General features: G+C 38.9%; 1 protein-coding gene across 1 annotated transcript; it reads right to left on the bottom strand.

Moving 5' to 3' along the window:
* Nucleotides 1-14,088: 14,088 nt before the first annotated feature.
* On the bottom strand, nucleotides 14,089-20,254 carry erh (ERH mRNA splicing and mitosis factor). The gene is made up of 4 exons (XM_088924691.1): nucleotides 20,148-20,254; nucleotides 19,007-19,094; nucleotides 16,693-16,813; nucleotides 14,089-15,745 (listed from the first exon to the last, which is right to left on the bottom strand). The coding sequence occupies exons 1-4, from the start codon at nucleotides 20,148-20,150 to the stop codon at nucleotides 15,643-15,645; spliced, it is 315 nt and encodes a 104-aa protein (XP_088780817.1). The 5' UTR covers nucleotides 20,151-20,254; the 3' UTR covers nucleotides 14,089-15,642.
* Nucleotides 20,255-21,015: the final 761 nt, after the last annotated feature.

Below are 21,015 nucleotides of genomic sequence, written 5' to 3'. Positions count from 1 at the left end.
CCACTCAGACAGGGCAGGTAATGTACAGGAGAAGTGAGAAGGTACATTATTGTGCAACCAGAGGGAAGTAATTTCTGCATCACATATTATGCCACAATATATAGCAAAATTATTCATATTGTAAATAAACACAACTTCCACACAAAACATATTCTTGCTGCCATAGGTGCTGGCAAGTCACAGCTGAACAGTTTTAAAAGAATAACACAAATAAACTGTCATATGTACTTCAAAATAAAATGTGCCATCTATCATCGTTAAATCTATCAGTTGTTTTCAACACACATTTTGATGGGAAAATCAAGCTCAAGCTATGTTACAACTTTTGCACAGCAGAAATCCGTGGTACTAAGGCCTTCCACAGGGAGAAATCAGCAAAGCACCAATCAGATTGAAATGAAAACAACTGCACATGCATCGCACAATTTATTCTCAAGTACATAAGATGGATTACTATTACTTCTGGCTGCAATTGCTTTGTTGTGTGAGCAAGATGGCATCCTATTTCTCTTCCACTTCAGCTTTATGATATAATGTCATGAATGACTTGCTAATTAAAAAAAAAATCTTCCACAGACTTCGTGCCTGGTTTGAGAATCCTGAGTAGAGGATGACCTACTTCATATGGACTGGGCCCCATCCAGAGCAGACGTGCTGAGCTCATGCAGGGACTTCATGGGCTGGGCTCTGGGGGCCCTTAGGGGGTTTGTGACGGACAGCGCAGTGCCCCCTGTGGTGAACTCAATGGCATCGGCTTCCTCGTCATGGTCTTCTCCTTTAGCCCTCGGTCTACACTGCCAGTCAGGTCAGTACCAGGTCTTTTTCCAAAAACCACAGGGAAAAACATGAACAGAGGGAAAAGTGAGAAACAAGAGAGGTGATTCTGAACAAAACAGGGATGTCTATCAACTCCGTAACTATGTTTCAGAAAGGATCTACAGTAGTCTTCCCTTTCTAAATGATTCCATCCTCACTTGCCTATATAAAACATAAGCACATATTATAACAATTATAACAACAGTTGCCAAGAGTGTGGTCGAATACAGAACTCAGAGACAAAACAACCAAAAAAATAGCCAAAATAGTTAGAACAAAAAGAAACTTGGCTGTATTTGATAGGATTCCTTCCTGCAGCTAAAAAAGCAAGACATTCATTTTAAACCAGACCAGGACATATTGTGGGAAAACAGAAGTGTTTAAATAAAGCAAGGTGGTAGAGAAAGCTTTGTCTGCCTTACCTTGTCTCTCCAAGTGTTTATGTGGAAGTCTTTTTTTAACTTTCTTTCTATGATTTTGTTCACTTTCCACTACCAGTTTTTGTTTACTTTTAAGCCTCTGCTGTGTTACTGCAGATGTGTGGAAACCATGAAATAACACAAGAACTTATTTCTTCCACTGTTTTACAGTGGCATTCCCTTCTTTCATTTGTCCTTCAGAGTTTTTGGTCTAGTGGAAGCCCAGAAGACACTGTGCTCATTTAAAAAAATCTTCAACAAGTCTTCTCATACATTGATGCATTAGAAACTACTACACAAGCCACAATCTGATTTGTTTCAAACAATCTTCCACTATTTTTACTACTCTCTAGAGCTATCTAAAGGTTCGACACAGACGTTTGTCAACGGCTACAGCTCTACCTTGCCCGGAAACACCATTTCTACAACATATGGATCAAATTTTGAAACAGCATTATTTCATGTAATGATCCCCAATGGAAATTTGTATCTTTGCTTGGAGCATTGAGCAATGGATTTTTTTCTGCAGACATACAACTTAATCAAACCCCTGGGTTTATCTTGGTGATAATGAATGACAATTGTCGGAGTTTAAAGACACCAGGCTTACGATACAGTTGATAACACACTAAATTCATTTTGCTTCTTTAAGTAGCCATACGCCCTAAACACACAGGGGTATAGGACTGTTTAAATAATAGCCCTTAACATTATGCAAGAGCTATTAGAGGAATACGGATTGTTTTCAAATGCACCATAAAAAGTATGAAATATATTTTATAAAGCAGGTAAGAGTGTAAGAGATACCTCAAACTTTTCTGGAGAACATTTTTACAACAACATTAGTCCTTTCTGCACGTTTGTAAACCACAAACAGTAGCACCTTTCCTCTGTGGTTTAAATTATGGCCCCTGTGAAGACTGAAACAAGGTAACAGTTTCTTTTCTTACACCCTGTGGTAATATTCGCTTGATCAGTCTATTACCAGCCATTTTTAAATGACTGGAAGTGTAGCTCAGAACTGCTCACTCTTCTGAAACAAAAGACATTTGCAAGAAAGCTCTGTTCCAGTCATAGAATTTTTAACACACCCGTCTTTTTTTCATTCTGAATCTTGCTTGATTGTGAGCAAAATATTAAAATGTTGATAGTAGCCTTTAACATTCTGCTTTCAAATTTTGGCCCTGACATGTTAAGCTGCAAAACTGATGAGACAACAAACATGACAAACAACCGTGACCCTGAACTTCAGTTGTTACTCAACATGTTACTGGTATAATTGCTGCCAAAAACAGAAAAGCAAGAATAAACCTACGTGATAACATGGAGTAGTCGGATGTGAAAACTTTTGTGGGTTATTGAGAGAGACACTTGATATGCTTACACAGATTAAAAAATTGGGTCAATTGGTTGTACCCTATATACTCTATCCATCCAATTTCTCGCTTCATCCAATGTAGGGTCGTGGAGGAACAGAGCCTGTCCCAGCAAGCAATGAGCGCAAGGCAGGATATTCCCTGGACGTGACACCGGTCCATCACAGAGCACACACAGACACAAACACAGGCATGCACACACTCACACCAAGGGCAGTTTTTCACAGAAGCCAGTTAACCTACCCATATGTCCTTAGACTGTGGGAGGAAACCCACACACATGGGGAGAACATATACGAACTTCATGCAGATAGTGCCCCAGATCAGGAATTAAAGGCAGCAATACTAACTACTGCACCACTGTGCCACCCCACTAGATACTCCAAAATACAGTTATTATTTAAAAATTGTCAAGGTTTCAGCACAAAAGCCTTCATCAGAACAAACATGTTTGGTCCACTCTATATAGAAATTCCCCAACAAGGAACTGGTTCCCAGTGAGAGGTAAGAACTTGTTTTCATTTGGAAGAACCATACTGAATAAATAGACCCATCTGATTATATAAATTTCACTAAAGATTCAAGCACAAACACGATCAAAACAGAGTGCTCATTTAAAATCACTTTAGAAATATTACATTTATAAATCAAACTCCCATTTAAATAAAACATTTAAAATCTAATTCTGTGTTCAATCCATATGATATTAATCTTTCTAAAAATGTAGAAAGACTCTCTTTTTAGAAGGCTAAGGTCGATATCAGCACCTCTCCCAGAGATGTGTAGTTTTTCAGTGCCCTTACATCTAGACGAGGAAACCATGTGATTCACTTCAACAAAATGAGCAGCCATGGAATATGCCAAACTGGTTCCCAAAAACCATGTTACTGGAGTCATACTGTATGGAGATCTAGCAGAATGAGGGAATCAACACTTCTCAGCTTGTAAAGAAACAAAAACAGTTTTTTCAATTTTCTTATTAAGACTCTGGGAATACTTTATTTTCAGTCACATCTTATGACTTAATCGTCAGCGAGTTAAGACATGGAAAGAGAGGGAACCAAGTGATTCAAATCATTTTACACCTGGGGTGTAATGAAAAAGAGAAAACACAACAGCCCTACAGGGCCAAGGACCTAGACTGAATATCAGTAACATGGAAAAAAGCAGATATAAGTGTTTTATTCTGTTAGGTAGACTAAGGAGAATATTTTTCATTGGCCTCTTAATTTCGAAGTTCTGATACAGAAAAGGGAAAGGCAAGAAATAAAACATTTTTGTTGCAATGTCAGAGAAAACGAAGGTAAAAACTTTCATTAAGGTAAGGCTGAGTAATCCTGGTCCTGGAGGGCCAGTGTGTCTGCAGGGTTTCTAGGTCTCTTCAAAGCAGCAGCACCCAAAGAGATGGGGGAAGCTTTGTAAATCGGTCCCATTAAGCCAATAATGAGCTGATTCAGGTTGTTAAGAGTTGAGTTGGAATGAAACGCTGAAGACACACAGGCCCCCCAGGACCAGGCTAGCCCTCCTCTGCCTTAAATTGTGATTGCAAATCCCCGGCTTTCATCGTAAGTTCAATAACGGGTGCGTGGCTCAATTTATAAAGAACTATGCCAAAAAGAGTCTAACATTTTGCTTGTCCACACATAACAGTAACAACCGTTGGGAATTTTATCAAACAAAAGTACTCTGCTTTCTGTGTGGGATTACTTGATTACTGATTCGGATGATGCTGAATGACCCTGACGGTCAACTCAATTTCAAAGACGACTCCAGAAAATTATTAAAATTCTCTACTTAATTTAATACTGTAACAATCTGCAAGGGAGAGTTGTTGTGTATGTTCCCTTCTCCTTCGTATAAATTACTCTAAAAGCTCCCTTGGTTTGATAGTTATGAAAAGATATTATAAACAAGCAACAAAACGAGCACATGCGTTTCATGGGGCCGACAAAACAATGTGACGCAGAGGATTGGATACGCGTTTGAAATAAATTACACTGAGCTGTATTCGAGTCCATTATCAAAGACACTCCGATACGCCGGTTTTTAAATGATTCCACATCTTACTAACCTGGAAACCTGTCCGATAATAAGTGATGCCGAGCAAGAAGATAAGAAGAATGACTCTCGTTACATTTTAGCAAATTCAGCCAATTAGCATTGGGCGACTGTGATTTCAGTTTCATTTTGCCAGGGGTCTCATCTGCACCTCAGCCCCAGACAGCATCTAAAACCAGACACTGTATCACGTCTTCCAGCACGCTGATATACCAACCAGCCTCAGAAACAGTTCTGTCAATCTCGCCCGAATAATGTGAACTCTGAGCCCACCTTTGAACTGCCGCTGCCGTTACTGATGTTGATCATTTAAGAATGTAACATAAACACTCGTGATGGTTTTTTTTTAAGTTTAAACATTTAAGGAAGTGTCTCCCGCCCCCCAAAGCTCGCCACAGACTGCAGCTGCGGGGTCCCCACATTTCGCCGACATCTTGTTACTTTGTTGTCAGTGGAAAATAGATTTCGAAAAACAATAAAAATCCGTTTGTAGCACGACATAACGCATTTTGTGTCTTTCAAAATCGACCACCCTCTCACTCGCTTTTCTCTCAACAATGCAGGCGCACCGCGTTTGGCTCGTGCCAGGCAAAACGAACTGACATCTTTGTTGGTGCATGAGGGTTATCTCACCCCCCCTTATGAAAACAACTACAGATATATCACATATACGCCATTTGATTTAATTCTGCGAACAACAACACTTTAAACTCAACCTTATAACCTGAGCTCAGAACATCCGTTCCTGTGCGTAATTGTCTATTATGAAACACACACGTGTCTAATAGAAGTAGGGGCATTTGCGTATATAAACAATTGAGCCTATGTAAGAGTGCAGCTTATATGTCTGTTCGTGTCAAAGAGTCAACAGCTTTGACACAGTGGTCTACACCTCCAGTTCAATGCAGCGCAAAACGCTTAAAGTAGCCAGAATACAATTATCCTCCCACTACTGGCAAGGACAAGTCATCTATTTAATCAGCATCTTGATTAACTGAAAAAACGGAAGCTCATTTCCAATTATAACAAGCAAACTCCTCCGAACACTCTTGTGTTTTTTTTTCCAGGGGAGGTCCTTCGAAGCGGGCAGACCTCCCTACCCTACAGCAGACTCTCGCATTTTGTTATTTTTATTTACAACCCGCAACGGCGTCTGCACTGAAACCGACTGCATCGCACATTCTGCATCGGGGAGGGAGGACCGAACGAGCACCAAGTCCGCAAGACAACTCCAGTCCATTTCAGCAGTCTGGGGAGGGGGTCGTGCAATTTAGGCAAGGGGAATACAGCAAAAAAATTCGTGAGGCAGAATGTCTGTCGTACCAGCAACAGCACGATCCTTGCAACTGTCTTATTAAGAAGGAATAAAAAAAAAAGATGTGCTCGATGCAGCCTTCTCAATCACAAAGGACGCTCTATCTCCCCATCTCTGTGCCCTCCCCACTTTCTCTCTCACTCCCGCTCCAGCTAAATTTGTATTTTAACTTTTAAAGCAACTCACCGCGTCTTTGTGGGTTATTGTCCTGTCAGTGGGGCCTCTGCGCCATCGACTCAAAGGCACCAGCCTTTTCAGATGCTAAGGGTGGGGGGTGGCGAGAAACAAGAGTGAGAAGAGATCAGTTCAGAACACAAAGGTGGAAAAAACTCGAGTAAATGGGCTGTGCAGCCGCGTCCTTCATTGCCAGAGATTAAACGCAGCAAACGCTTCAAAAAAACCCGCTCACAGAAAAGCCAGAGCACTATTATCTTATGCTAATTCAACTTCAAACCCAATGAAAGGAAGCGTCTTGGATCTATTTTCTGATTTTTTCTCTTTACCGATTCTTAAGGATACGTTAAGTGTTTTAACCCCCCACTCCCCTCGCAAACATATATATATATACAAATCAGAGCCCCACCGTCCAGACAATGCCACATCAAAGTATAGCACCCTCTACACATTGATAAACGACAGTGACTGTTTTACAACATCATGTAACATGACTATTGCTAACATTTTCCATAATTAGTATTGTACAAAATGCACCATACCTAGCAGGCATTTTGTATGAAAAGGACTGAAATCGATTCAAGGAAGAAAAAAATTAGAAGAACGTGCCTAGTAAAATATGCTTTACAAAAAAAAATCAAAGGCAGGTTAAAAATGATAAAGGTATAAATAGGTGAATCAATAAGCATCTCCCGCGAGCTCCATCATGTGTGAAAATCAATACCTCTTTAGAACAACAAGGGTCTCCCCTACTAAGCGATTGGCCAGTGCTGTGATGATTGACAAGTTGATGGTGTTTAAAAGTGCAGGGATGGGCGGGACTACGGCTGTAGGTTAAACTGGGCACACAGTGCAGAGGTGCTGTGTGGCTGCATCGCTATGGTGTCCGTCTTATCTCTCCTCCGCACGTAGCTCAGCGAAGACATCGACTGGATAGCGTCCAGATGCCTGCGCATTCACCCTGGCAATTCACAAATGTGTACGGCCTCTTCGGACACAAGTATACTTGGGAAATAATTTTATGTCAGCTTTACGAAACTAGTCAATTGTCCCTTAGCAACTACGCTACTCAGTATTTCCAAAGCAGGATTCTCCGTGCAAAAAATAATGTCTGCCGAAGTGTTTTAACAACGGTAGATTACTATACTTGAAATTGGGAAAAAAACCCGTAAACGTTATCGTTTACCGGCGTCTGGTTACAGGCACTAGGTCAACAAAAATATTGATACTGGACATTTTTTAATTATTAATTGTTACTTCTAAGCGTTGGAACAGTGCTGTAACCGAGTTAACGCGGATATGTCGGTAAATGTCTTGTCTTGTTGAGAAACATGAGATAATGTATGTAGTGCAGTCTATTAAGAACAGGTCAATTTTAGTAATTTACAATTTACCAGAAACAGTACAATTATACGTAAGCCATTTGTTTATTCTTAAACAAAATATTACTGTGGATAGGTCTAAATATACAGTATGTTACCTCAATTACCTCTGTGAAACTACCCTCCCCCGTTTTACGGTATAAACTCCCCTCTCAGAAGGCAGCTGTCAGTTTTCAGAACTTTTCACAAGAGTCAAAATGATCATGTACAAATTTAGAACAAAGCAGTAAATGTTTCAGCATTTTCTTTCCAAACAGGGAACCTAAAAGGTGGGTAGATAAGTATTCAAAGAAGATATTAAATCATGTACCTATAATTATCTCAATTACCCTCCGCAGTGGAGAGAATTCTCTGCAGGAAATACAAGAAAAGTCAATTTTGCATAATAAGACTGTAAATGATCAGATAAATATAAATTGTGGTTATAGCAAGAAAAATGGAACACAGAGAAGAAAAACAAGAATAATTAAATCAACTCCAGAATCACACACCATTTTTGATGTTGATGTTCATGCTAGATCTGATGTCACTATATCCAAGAAAATGCTGAAGAAAAGCAGGAAACTGTTGTAGTAGGGAAAGGTGTAAAGCTAAGAAGACCAGTTAAAAAAGAAATGGAGAATAGTTCTGGAGACCAAACAATTCTTCAATGTAACTGTGACTGGAAGTGAAAAGAAAACCGAGGGAGAGATTGCAGAAATGTTCAACACCAAAGCACAGAGATGGCAGACGTGAAGATCAGAGGCTCTTACACTCTGGTGCCTGGATGTTGTAGAAACACAGGGTACATTTGTAAAGGAGTAACATCGTTGCAGCTGTTGTAATGATGCTGTTCCGTCAGGAAAAGACTCCTGGGCAGAGTGTGTCATCCAATGTCTTCTATCACACAACCCAAAAAACTCTAAATTAAATAATAAAGATCTGGCTGGAACATTGATGCACTGGCCTCCCAAGTCACTTGACCACAAATGAAATTGCTTGAAACTAGAGAGGGTGAAATATGTCAAGAATCTGAAATAAATCCTAGCAAATACTGTACACAGAGCCAAATGGACAAAATACTCCACTAATGTTTTAGGATGGAATTCAGAGAGCAGACCAACATGTTGCTGTGTTCACAATGAAGGGCAGATCCATTCCTAAATGATTGGAGTTAAGTTGCAGGAAATCTCATCCTTTGTTGGAATTTCTCTTGAGATAGTGAATACCCATTCTATATACTACTAAGTCAATAGTCTGTTCTAATTTTTCCCTAGGTTTATTTAAATAATGTTTCCAAGAGTCCCCATAAATGTGACCACCAGTAGACTAGACTAAATTGTGCATGATAAAATTCATATTTGTTTTCAATACATCATTACATACAACAATGGTGGCTGTATATTGACAAAGGAGAACTGCTATTCAGTGTCTTCTACTGCATTGTGTGATACAAGGAAGTTATTTCCACCCTGAAAAATTAAGACAAATGAATGAAGAAGGCTCAAGGGTGAACACGCTGCGTTTTTCCTTTCTATTTTTCAGCGTGGAGTTAACCTTTACTTGTTCCTTTGCAGCCAAAGCCTGCAAAAGCAGCTCCCCAATGAAATATTTTCAATGTTTAGATATGTTGAAGAAGATCTTTTGGAATGTGTGCACGTTCCAGTGAAAGTTTTACTTTTTAGGCACTGATGTTAGTTTTTGTCTCTGACTTTAAACACAAAATCAGAAATGGGGAAATAATTTTGGTATTTTATTTACACAATCGTTTGGTCAGCTCTGTTTTGCCAGAGCTTAAAAAAAGAATTTTCCATTTTAAACTGTGTATCCATTGTACCAACTGTACCAATGTTGAAATGTGTAATTTCATGATTGTCACATGGACATTAGTAAATGTTACAACCAACATTAATATTTACAGTTACATTTCAGTACTTCTAAAGTGAAATGTCTGAAAATCAAATGCACTTGGTCAGTTAATGATATTCACGTTCTGTTAACTGTTCCAGCTGTGTGTGGCTAGTGTTGTCAGAATATAGCTTCTAGTAAAAAAGTGATTTGGCAATGAAATGCCTTGGGCTAGCCAGAGTTGTGGCATTTATAAATTATGCGTTCATGGCATGAGAAACCTTCATATTGTATATCGGTAGAAACAAATACGGAAAATTTTCACAAATAATTGACATTCAGTTCTGAAAATCTCAAGAGTCGCTTTTACTTTGATTGAGTGAAAAATGTCACTCAACAGCCCTCAAAGAATGGTTTTAACAAATAAAAGGAGAAGGCAGGGTTTTCACATTCCCTCTAGGCTAACTCAATGCCTTTTCCGTGACATTTCAGTGGTTTCCAATGGCATTTTACAACTTTATTCTCGGCACTCACAACAATTTGATCCTAGCCCTTTCTTTTTTATTAAAAATGGATGCTGTTGCTCAAAGCAAATATCAGATTCTTTTACCATCTTAGGACATAGTAGCTTACTCTGATCTTAGTTCATTTTCTTACTGCTTGCTCCTGGTGAGGGTCATGGTGGTGTCGGGCTGAGCAGGGTAGACCAGACTTCTCTTTCCCCAGCAGCAGTCTCTAGCTCCTCCCCGGGGATCCCCTCCGGGGGTCGTGACCTTGTCAAGGTGGAGGGGCTAGAGTGACCCAGGGAACCTCAGAGGTATGTTGTCGGGAGTTTTGCATGCCTGGTATGGTTACCTTTGGCAAATTGGTCAAAGGGGAGGTGCCAGACAAAAAGCAATCCAAACTAGATTCCCATGATGCTTCAGGGTAACTGGGACTCACCCCTGAAGCCAGGTTTGGGGGTGGTGTTCACAGGCAATATGGAGGATGGGGGTGATGGGATAGGATAGGGGTCAGGTGTGATGCAAGCCAGGTGATGGGCATTTGTGTGACAGATCTGGACGGACTACACCTGCTTGGAAACATTGGAATTCTGTCCTTGTTTAAAGACATTTTATGTAAAAAGACATTTTATTTTTTTAATGGTTTTTCAGGATTTTTTTCAAGCCAGGAATTTGAGCTCACAGCTACAAACGTGAGACAATAATAAATGTAACAAATAACAAGAGGTCATATGGCCCATCCAATTTGTTTAATTTCTAATAGATAATAGATTGGAGGATCCCACGTTGCTGTTTTGTGTAAGAAACCAGGGTAGCAGCTTTAACATAAATTCTGGGAAACGTGTTGCAGACTCCCACAACCCTTTGTGTAAAGAAAAGCCCACTGGTCTCTGTTTTAAATGTACTATTGATTCATGCTTAACTGTTGATTCTGAAGAATACTGCAAGGATGACTTTGTCAATACTTTGAGGATTTTAAATACATGAAATTGGTTCATTCTTAGTCTTCTCTATAGAAGTTTCAGTATTTTTAAGCTCCCATTGAAGGACATTCCTTTGATTCTGAGAGTGTATCTGGCTGCTCGTCTTTGAACTGAATCTAAAGCAGTAATATATTTTTGTAATGTGATACGACAATTGTGCAGAGCATTCTAAAATTGGTTTTGCAAGCACAAAAGTACAATTTTTAAGTATCACCTTTTCTACATTTTTGACTCAATATATAATATACTGTTTAAATAATTATGTCAACAAATACCTCTTTTTCATAAATAGCTTCTTAAAGCTCGGTGTTCCCCATCTTTTATTTATAGTTCATTTTTACTACCTGCATTTAACATTCTGCACTTGCATATTTTAAATTTAAGTCTCAAACTTTGTCTGAGCCATTTTGCATTTCCTTTACAACTTCCACAGTGTTTGCAAAACCTATTTCAATATTATCTGCATGATTAACTAGTTTACTAACTGAACCAGAATCTAAGTCATTGATATAAATTAGGAGGAGCAGTGGTCCTAACAGATCTCTCTACTGCTCCAATTAATTATGATACTACCCTAATTGGAGTATTCACCTCTTATCTGATTGAGAACATCTTATACTATTCTCAATCCAATCTCGTGCCTTCGGCCTGCAAAATGAGAATTTATCTTTCATAAGGAACTTTCTGAAAATCTACATATCCATTACTGCTCTTGCTTGATCAAGACTTACCTTTTCTAAATCTACAGTATGTTGAATATACCCTGGAATCTTATTGCCTTAGAGATGATTTGCCTTTTCAGTGGTTTTCAGTCCTGATCCTAGGTAACCCCCATGTGTTCTGGTTTTTGATTTAGAGGAGTCAGATTTGTAATTGGAATCAACCCTATGCTAATTACCGCTGTCACTTGAATGTGTTAGCTGAAATATAACCAATTGGACTTAAGCAGAAGTAAACATTGACTCACCATGGGAGTTTTCTGATACAATGTCATTCTTACCTGTCTGTTCATTATTTCTTGATCACCTATTAAGAGCTGTTTAGTCAGAAAGGAGCAATTTCTTAATTTGCAAGTTGAAGGTTTGCAGTATAAGGCTCTGTGTGCTGAAGTTGTTGGAAATAATTACATTAATTAGGGTAATTTTGAAATGAAGGACTAAGTGTAGAAAAAAAGTCTAAACCAGAAAGCAGATCAGTTACAGCCACCAATTAGCACTGTAAATTAAGGGCCAAAATGTAAGAAACTCCAGCAGACATAGGGATACTCCTAGAACTAAGCACAGCTTTGCTTAGATCTAATTATTATGATCTCCACAACAAGCAAAGCATACTGATTTACAATTACATGTATATTAGTATATAACGCTGTTGGAAGAGTTTTGTTAACAGCCAATGAATAAATAAAGGAGAGTGATGTAGATTTTCCTTCCAGTTTATTTTTTCAGTGGCTTTTTATAATAAACAGCAATTTAGTTTCAATATTATCGCAGTAATGGGCAATGCGGTGGCACTGTGGCTAAGGATCTGTGCCTGTGGCTGGAAGGTTGCCAGTTCAAATCCCATTGGCCGGCAGAGGAATCCTACTCTGTTGGGCCCCTGAGCAAGGCCCTTAACCCCAGGGTGCTGTATAAATGGCTGAACCCCAAGCTTCTCTCCCTGTCTGTGTGCCTGTGTCTCATGGAGAGCAAGCTGGGGTATGCGAAAAGAAATTCCTAATGCAAGAAATTGTATATGGCTAATAAAGTGATCTTATCTTAATACATAATATAATAAGAGATAGAGATTTATCTCAAGCGCATAAAGCACCTGTAACACATTTATTTGTAAATATTTAGAATAGAACATGGTCTTTTCTCAGCCTGAGGTGTGGTATTTCTTCTGTGGTAAAAATATAAAATACACAGTTAATACATCAGCTATTTTCCTGCCACAGAACACTTTGCTTCCTTGTGCTGTTATGATGTTGAGCTTAGACTGCAATATTCATTACTCTGGTGTTCCAAAATCCCCTTTTACCTACATTTGCAGATCATTCTCACTTTAAGCAGACAACTTTACTCATTCTTAAAATACATTCTTGTTTTGTATATTTTCAATAGGTTTTATTTGAACCATTCAGGCTACTGCTTTATCGGCTTTGATTTGAATACTCTTGGGATGAAGTCTTTACAGGATGCATGATAAGCTCAGAAAGTAAAAAATTAAGATGAGCTGGAAACACTGAGGTACAACATTCTGATTTACTACTTCCTTGCAAGCTGTCCTTGTGCACAGATGCAACACCCTGCAATATTTAACCTCTGTTATCATGGGCACAATACTTCCATTTTTCCTCTGCATGATACATTAAACAAGAGAAAGGTCACACGATCTCTATCCCCACGTTGGCAAAGTTAAGCACAGATGTCTTTTTCCGACTAATACCACTGCTACCACCCCCATGATCTAGAAGTGTCTTTATTCAATAAAGCCCACAATATAAAAACTATCCCAGTTCTTAAGGGTAACGAACTAGTCTCAATTACTGCCTCAGACTATTAGGTGGGACCTCTCAACCCACACTAACAACCTCTTCTTCATTTCGATTTGTCCCGCATGCTTACACTCCATATGACCTTTTCATTGGTTTCATTTGTGAATGTTTCCATTTTTTGATAGTTTTGCACTTAACTCACATCAATTGCAATAACCACTTATCCTTTCTAGGGTGACAATGGCCCAGAGTGGAATACACTCAGTGTGGGATGCCAGTCCATTTCAGGGCAAACAAGACATGCACACACTCACACCAGGGCCAATTTTACAAAAGCCAATTAATCTACCAGTGTGCCTTGGAGGAAATGTACATACCACCCCAGGAACTGAACCCAGGGCCCCAGCACTACAAGGCAGCAATGCTAACTACTGCATCACCGTGCCACCCCCCCTCACCACATCAGACAAGTAGAATTGACAGTAGTGATCAGCCATGTAGCCACTGGAAACAAAGTGACCGAAAGAGAAGTACAAAAACTATCCATTTTGAGCATGCTAGAGATGTTTTACGACAACTGACACACAAGAAATAAGTCAATTAAACCTATTACCTTGTTGGAAATATGGTGTGATCTTTAGGTGTTTGAGGACTACAAATAATGAACATCTTACCAGATTAGTCAATCCACTACTTAATACCAAGAGATACAGGAGACTCTACATACTGTAATCAAATGTAAGCACACACAAACCACAAGGATTAACAGATAAAGAGGTATTTATTTTGTCAAACACAAAAGAAACATTTTAATGGGTGCTGACAAGGTCTACTGGGTAAGTGACAAGGAGACAAATGTTTACAAGAGTAAGGTTTAACAAAAGATGAACCTCCAAAGTGATTAGAAAAACTTTCTGTGAAGGGTCTTCAGCAAATGGCGCAAATGAATATGGAACAATACACTATAAAATCCTCTTCCACATTCATTAAACCTGACAACCGAAATAAGCAGAAAAATGCTCCACAGGGAGCACAGCCAAATAGATACTTATCCTTCAATTCACACTTTCGGCAGGGCTCAAATGTCAGCAAATTTCACAAGATGTCATCTGTACCACACTGTCATTTTATAAAATGGCCAAGGGCTCAATTTTGAATGTTTATGCATATCTAAATTAAGCGGGTTAAATGCAGATTTTAGTGTTAGTTGTCTGCTTTAATTATGTTCACTTTAGGACAGTGACCTACCGCCACCAGTTACTGAGTTTAGTTACAGTAAAAAACAAGTCTTGAACTGACCTTTCACTTCACCTCTCGTTCTTACAAGCCTGACCAGATAACCTTTTCAGAATGTGTTTCTTGAAGCCTTGAACCTTTTCCTCCAATGACCAGAACAAACAGCCTGTAGCTGTAAAGCAGAGTTGCTCTCTAGTCATCTCTTATCATGTGTTTTATGTCCTAGCTATTTCTTTAAAAGTTGTGAATTATTAGGTCATTTCTAGTACTCCCCTGACCCTGTCCTAATGATTTAACTGTTAATCCAGATAGGTTCACAGGCACATTCTACTTGGGGACCAATACAACTTCAAACTCATATCCCAAAGAAACAACACGACAGAGACTGCTCCCAAGTGCACAATACTGTGGAAATCAATCAGCATGAGGATGGTCCTCTCTAGTTACCATGCCAGCACAGTAACTTTACGAAACTGGTACAAGTAAAAAAAGGGAAGGTATGATTGCCCATCAGTAAGAAACAAATATAATGCATTTTGAGCAACTTTTGCAATTCTGAAATCCTACTGACCAATTATCTTAACAACACTGGTGAACAGCTATTTGCGCTTTAACAAGCATTACTAAAACATCTCAGTACAACTAAGCCCAAGCGTCACTCTGATAAACCGTTAGCTCCTTTCAGAACCATGAAGATTATGATAAAGGCTTTGCTGTCTGCACACATTACATTAGGACTTGCAAAGGAATCCCTGAACCTGCATTTCTAATAGGCGCCATCTGGTGAAAACCTACACGGAAAAAGAAAAAAAGATTGCAGTTCAATCTCCTAGCAGAAACTTTTCGGTCGTTCTTGTTTTAGGTTGCAGTTGAAGAAAAAAATTGAGGGTGAAAATATATTTTTAAATAGCAAAAACAAACAGCAGCATTCCCCTACCCATCCATCTTTAAAAAAAAAAACAAATCCCAAGTTTCAGCAAGATCTCATCTACTATTTTACAAAAATGGTCTCCACTGCCCCCCTCCCTGCTGCCTGACCCCAACCTCCCACCCTCGGTAAGACACCCATGCCCATCCACACTATTTGGCTGCCTGCTGAGCCTGGCGACGCAGTAGCACGTAGATCTTCTCCTTGATCCAGTCCTTGTTGTAAGGCTGATATGTCTGAGTGTCCGCACGGAACCTGACAAAGGAAAGAGATGTTTGAATCTAAAACACAATGGCATGTAGATTCTTGCAATAGCCAAGTCTTGTCATATCACTAGAAACCCATACCCTCACCACTGTGTTCAACTCAATAATCTCCACAATAGTGGTCTTGAATAGGACTAGCATAGTAGAAGCAGAATTACTGGTACAAGATGCATTTAACACATATCTCCATGTTCTGATGGTTTGCTGTCAATTGAACCAAAGGAAACTAGGGTTATTACAAAAGTTATTTGTAGGTCAAATCTCTTCCAGCAGCCACTCAAGACAGGAGTTAGCACCCACTGACTGAAAAATTGTTAATGTACCACCGCCATAAAATGGTAACAAAAACTGAAGCAAACAATTACAGAGAAGTCTTCTATTACATTTCAAGTTACTGAGATAAATTAGAATTTAACTAGTGGTGCACCTGTATGCTAACAGGATTCCAACATGAAGATCAAAAAGGTAGGTCTTGCATAACGAAACTTTGCCTTCAACACGCAACTTCAGGAAAAGATGCACATAGGGCATATACCCAACTGTAGTTGGGCAAATACCCTAGTGCATACAGTAGTAATTTTTGAGACCACGGGATTCCAAATACTTGTATGTGGATTAAGAAGAGTAGAGATAAGAGGTGAATGTTTATATTATGATGATGCAATTGCTGGATTATCAAGAGTATGCGTATATGTGTATGGGTACACTGCTCTTCCTAATTTATATCAATGATTTATATTCTCAAATAGTTATCAAGTATGCAAATGCCAACTTTTAAGTTTTGTAAAAACATGGTATGTTGGAATAAAACCAGAATCTTGAAGACTGCAACTCAGAAATCCATCTCAGGGTGTGCGCAAACTTCAGCCTTATGTTCCCAAAGCCTTTTCAAAAGGTTTGGCCCCATCCACATGCTAAGCTTAAAGAAAAACTTACACAAGACAGCTAAGATCAGCAAGTTCATCGATGAAATCAAACAGCTGGCTGATGTCATAGGTGATGGATGGACTGTTGGGATTCATCCTCTTCAGATGCTCTTCGTACATTTTGCACACTCCTACAAGAACAAAGACACTCGATAAAACCACTTGCCATGTCCAAGATATAGACCTGCTCACATCTCACAGCACACTACTGTTTCAAGGGTGACAGCACTTTAAAATTAAGCTGTAAGCCTCATCTGCAGTCATATCAGATGTAGATTTTATGGCACAATGTTTACACAACAATAGAATATGAACGATACATGTTACAAAACTCAACTTACTATTGTATTCCATTATGTGTATATCATACAAATACATGCAATGTCATGTATAAATGTCACAGTGCAGGGTACATGATGGAATGAGGAAATGTAGGCTCCTCTGAACCCCCTACTTTTAAGGCACTCATTCTTTAACATAACACAGTCACCACAGCTCTGACAGAGATCCAGCACTGATTGGAAGTGAAGAATTGTGCATCATGGTTTAGGGGAATCCCAGGTATGCAGATTATACAGAAACTTTCAATAATCAACTGATTAAGACTTCTAAACATGCAATCACACTCCTTAAGATTAGTGTAATTAAATTCTTAAGATCAGATGTTAAATAGAAACCAGAGTCTTGTCAGAGTCATCTTGGAGCACTAACATTGTCACTTGAACTTTCCAAGATGGCAAACTGTCCACCTGTTATTTTTTTACACTTTAGTGATGAACAACTACACAGACTTGTAGTTCTACTGAACTTCCAGTACAATCCTCAGGGAGAAAAGTGTGGTGTTAATGCAGATGTTAATTGTAATTATAGAATGCAGCACTGTGAAATACCAACACAAAAAAATCACATCTGTCTGATACTACACTAGCATTGCAACAATGTCATCTAGAGTTAATGCATAAGAAAAGACAGACTGTGATGTGCAAGATGCATGAAGTAGCAGTGAAAAATCCAGAGCAACATGAGCCAAGTTGCGTACTAGGACAGTTTTTAGACATCCTGCAAAATGTACAGGAATAACTGAGCATAAAAAATGTCTGTCCAAGTACTAACAAAAGTGTTTGTCACACAAATAGCCTTCAAAGGTATAGCAGTTAGAGACTGACGCAGGTCTTTTGATAAGCAAAGAAAACTGTTGTGGTTAGACAAGAAGTTCTGGCTATAGCTAAAGTAAAAAGAGAAGGAGAAACATGCATTGCAACAAATAAGCCCAATTCCACCTTAAGGCGTTGGTTTAGGAAAAATTAAAAATAGTAATGCATGTGAAGTTACATTTTGAAGTTTTGGTTTGTCCCATGTTTACTATAAAATGCCAAATGTTAAAAAAAACACTTAAGTGAATCATCAAACATACATCAGTATTGAATTTTCCGACTACCCTTTTGCGTTGAGAGCATTTTATGTTGCATTAAACATTTGCCATATCAATTTATAGCCTGTTCACAGTCTACGACACAAAAAACAAAATCTATTCCTTATTTGTACGTCATTAAAACATACTATCTTGAATCGAAAGAACCAAGTTTAACAACATGCTTACTAAGATTCTAATAGAGGTATGCTAATAACACCGCAAATTATTTTATGGTTAATACAACTGTATAGGTAATATTGTACTGCCAAATAATTTCACTCTTATTCAAGTCTATTAAATGTGTTCAGTGGAGCCTAATTTTCCAATTGCCCAATGCACCATTGTAAAACGTGCATCTTAAGCCAAGTAAGTTGGCAGATACATTTTTACACGGTTATTAGCAGATGCAATGCACAGCTCTAATGGACTCAGTGGGTCGGTCCGGATTAGTGGAGTAGCACGCTGATCATGGCATTAGCTAAGCGGGCAAGTGCCCGACAAGTTTTGCCAAGAGTGGAAAGGACCCTTTCTGACTAATCCCAACCCTACTGTTGGCGGCACTGAACCGACTGTGCGCTGGCCTTTGGAGAATCCCGATCACAATCCGACGAAGATACAGCCCCTGCTGCACTTCGCAAACTGGAATCAGAGAGCCCCATCTGCACGCCCAGCAACAGCCTTTAACATCTGAGCCATTTGGGATCCCCCTCCCCCCATTCCAAAAATTCCCATTCCCCACATTGTACTTACCAAACAAATACCAAACAACAACTCAACACACCCAAAAACACAGATGAGAAAGTGCTGTAAGACCAGCTACAGGGGATTCTTCCAGATGTTCCTGAAGAAATCCACAATTAAATTAGATATGGGCCATTGCTAGTGCAAATGCCTGCCTATAGTGACTTACCTTCCAAGCATTCGTTTACAGACTCATAATCAGCGTACGTCCTGCCTTCAGGCCTCTTGGTGGGCTGAACCAGCAGAATTGTGTGAGACTAGGAATAAAACAAAGATTTTCAAATTACATCCCACTGCAAGCAGTTACAATAATAAGCTTCATGAGAAGGAAGAAATACAGAAATCAACGTATAGACCCTATGATCGTTATATCATTATGTACCCATTGTTTAACTATGATTGTGTTTTTTATTCGTTACTCGGAAACCGTACCAAGAACTTAATATGAAGTTCAGCAAACACCGATGACCCGTTGCTGCCAATTTATTTACGATGCTTATTTTTTTTTTTAAACAAAGACCGTGTCTAAAACTTTTTATATACCTCATTACTGACTCCCGGGATAAAATCCCCGGGTCAATAAAGTACTTCTAGAAATGCACTTCTAGAGCTAGATGCGACGGACCTTATTTAAGTGTAATCTTTCGACACAAAACCCAGAAGGCTTTTATAATTGTATCAGAATTTACATCTCTGTTTTCTAAACTTGGCGTATAAAAATAGAGCTTCGGAGACCTATATAAATTGAGAAATAAACGATGGGGTAAGCTGGCAAGACATCGAGCTACAGAACATTACAGTTTTAGCAAAATATCAACATGATTTCTTCGTAATTCACCCAAAAGCCAAAAAACGTTCTCAATACTGTATTTCTAGGGAAAAAAAACAATAATGACATCAGTAGGGCCATCTTAGATATTTGTTTAACAGCCACGACCTCTGCTCTTGGGCCGTTTAAAACAGCCACTACTGGTCGATAAATGGCCATTTCAACCACAGTAATAAACACACATCACTGTCTGCTTTTAAAATGTTATAATTTTAGTGATTACGGCATAGCTTTTACAGCTACCCTATGTAAATCTCTTTTGATATGTTGGGACAAAAATTACGTGTTAACTGGAAACTAACGCTGCAAACACAAGGCGCTACAGATTTTATCATCAGATAATCCCGCACAAAGCCTTCAACGTAGGCCTTAAAAAACGTGAACATCACAAATTACAAAAATTGAAACGCTTTAATCGCTCACTGAATAGTATCTTGAAACATCATATTTATGTAAAACATCCCACCATAAATCACCTTACCATATTTTTTTCCAAACACCTTAGCACACACGATTTCGTCTGAATTGAGCTTCTCGGCGGTTCTACCTCCTTTCTGCAGAAGCCAGGACCTTTCACCACCGGAAGTACAACTAAGGAACTAGCAATGTATTGTGGGTTGGGGTTATAATAATAGAGGTTGGAGCTGTACTGTATTTGTTTGAGATCGTAAAGGAATTCAGTTTGAGTTGGGGTTTACGAATTGTTTCATATTTGAGAAATTCTGAATTTTAAATAACACGCTTTAACTGCAAAAAAAGCAAAACAACCCAAATAAATACTGATGCAAAAGTCATTTCCTGTACTGTTTTAAATCCCATACCACACGCTGATTTCCGTTGTAATGCTGTGCCTGACCAGTCTGTTAATCTAATGCCCTAGTCTCATTATGAAAACACCAAATAGAGGAATATTAGAGGAACTTTCTCGTAAACTAGATATTAGTTTAATGGATTTGATTATTTTTTAAAGGAAACAAGTCAATGTGGTGCAAAGATTAGATGAAACAGATCTGTTTTAAGAAGAAAAAGACTGTAAAATATTACAACCAATTATAAAGAAACAGAAGCTCTGCCCCAATGGCTTTGTGCTCTGCCCCGTTTGTTCTGTTGTCTTCCGTACAGATGTTTCAGTCACAACTTACCCAGAATAGATCTGAAATAGTGTTGTTAAACTGGAAGCAGATTTTTGCAAACCCTGGATGAGACACTGCTGTTTGTATCCTTGAGCAAGATGCTTCACTCCCATTTCTGCAGGAAAAAACCCATCAGTATAAAGGGACACTTTCCAAGTAACACTATGAATGATACCACACAGTCAATCGATATATTTGGTTGAACAAAGGTTTATT

This window comes from Atractosteus spatula, chromosome 9 (assembly GCF_055471065.1).
Source record: "Atractosteus spatula isolate fAtrSpa1 chromosome 9, fAtrSpa1.hap1, whole genome shotgun sequence".
Classification (NCBI taxonomy): Eukaryota; Metazoa; Chordata; class Actinopteri; order Semionotiformes; family Lepisosteidae; genus Atractosteus; species Atractosteus spatula.
The sequence above is the reverse complement of the archived record's forward strand: the minus strand, read 5'-3'. Positions and strand labels throughout refer to the sequence as shown.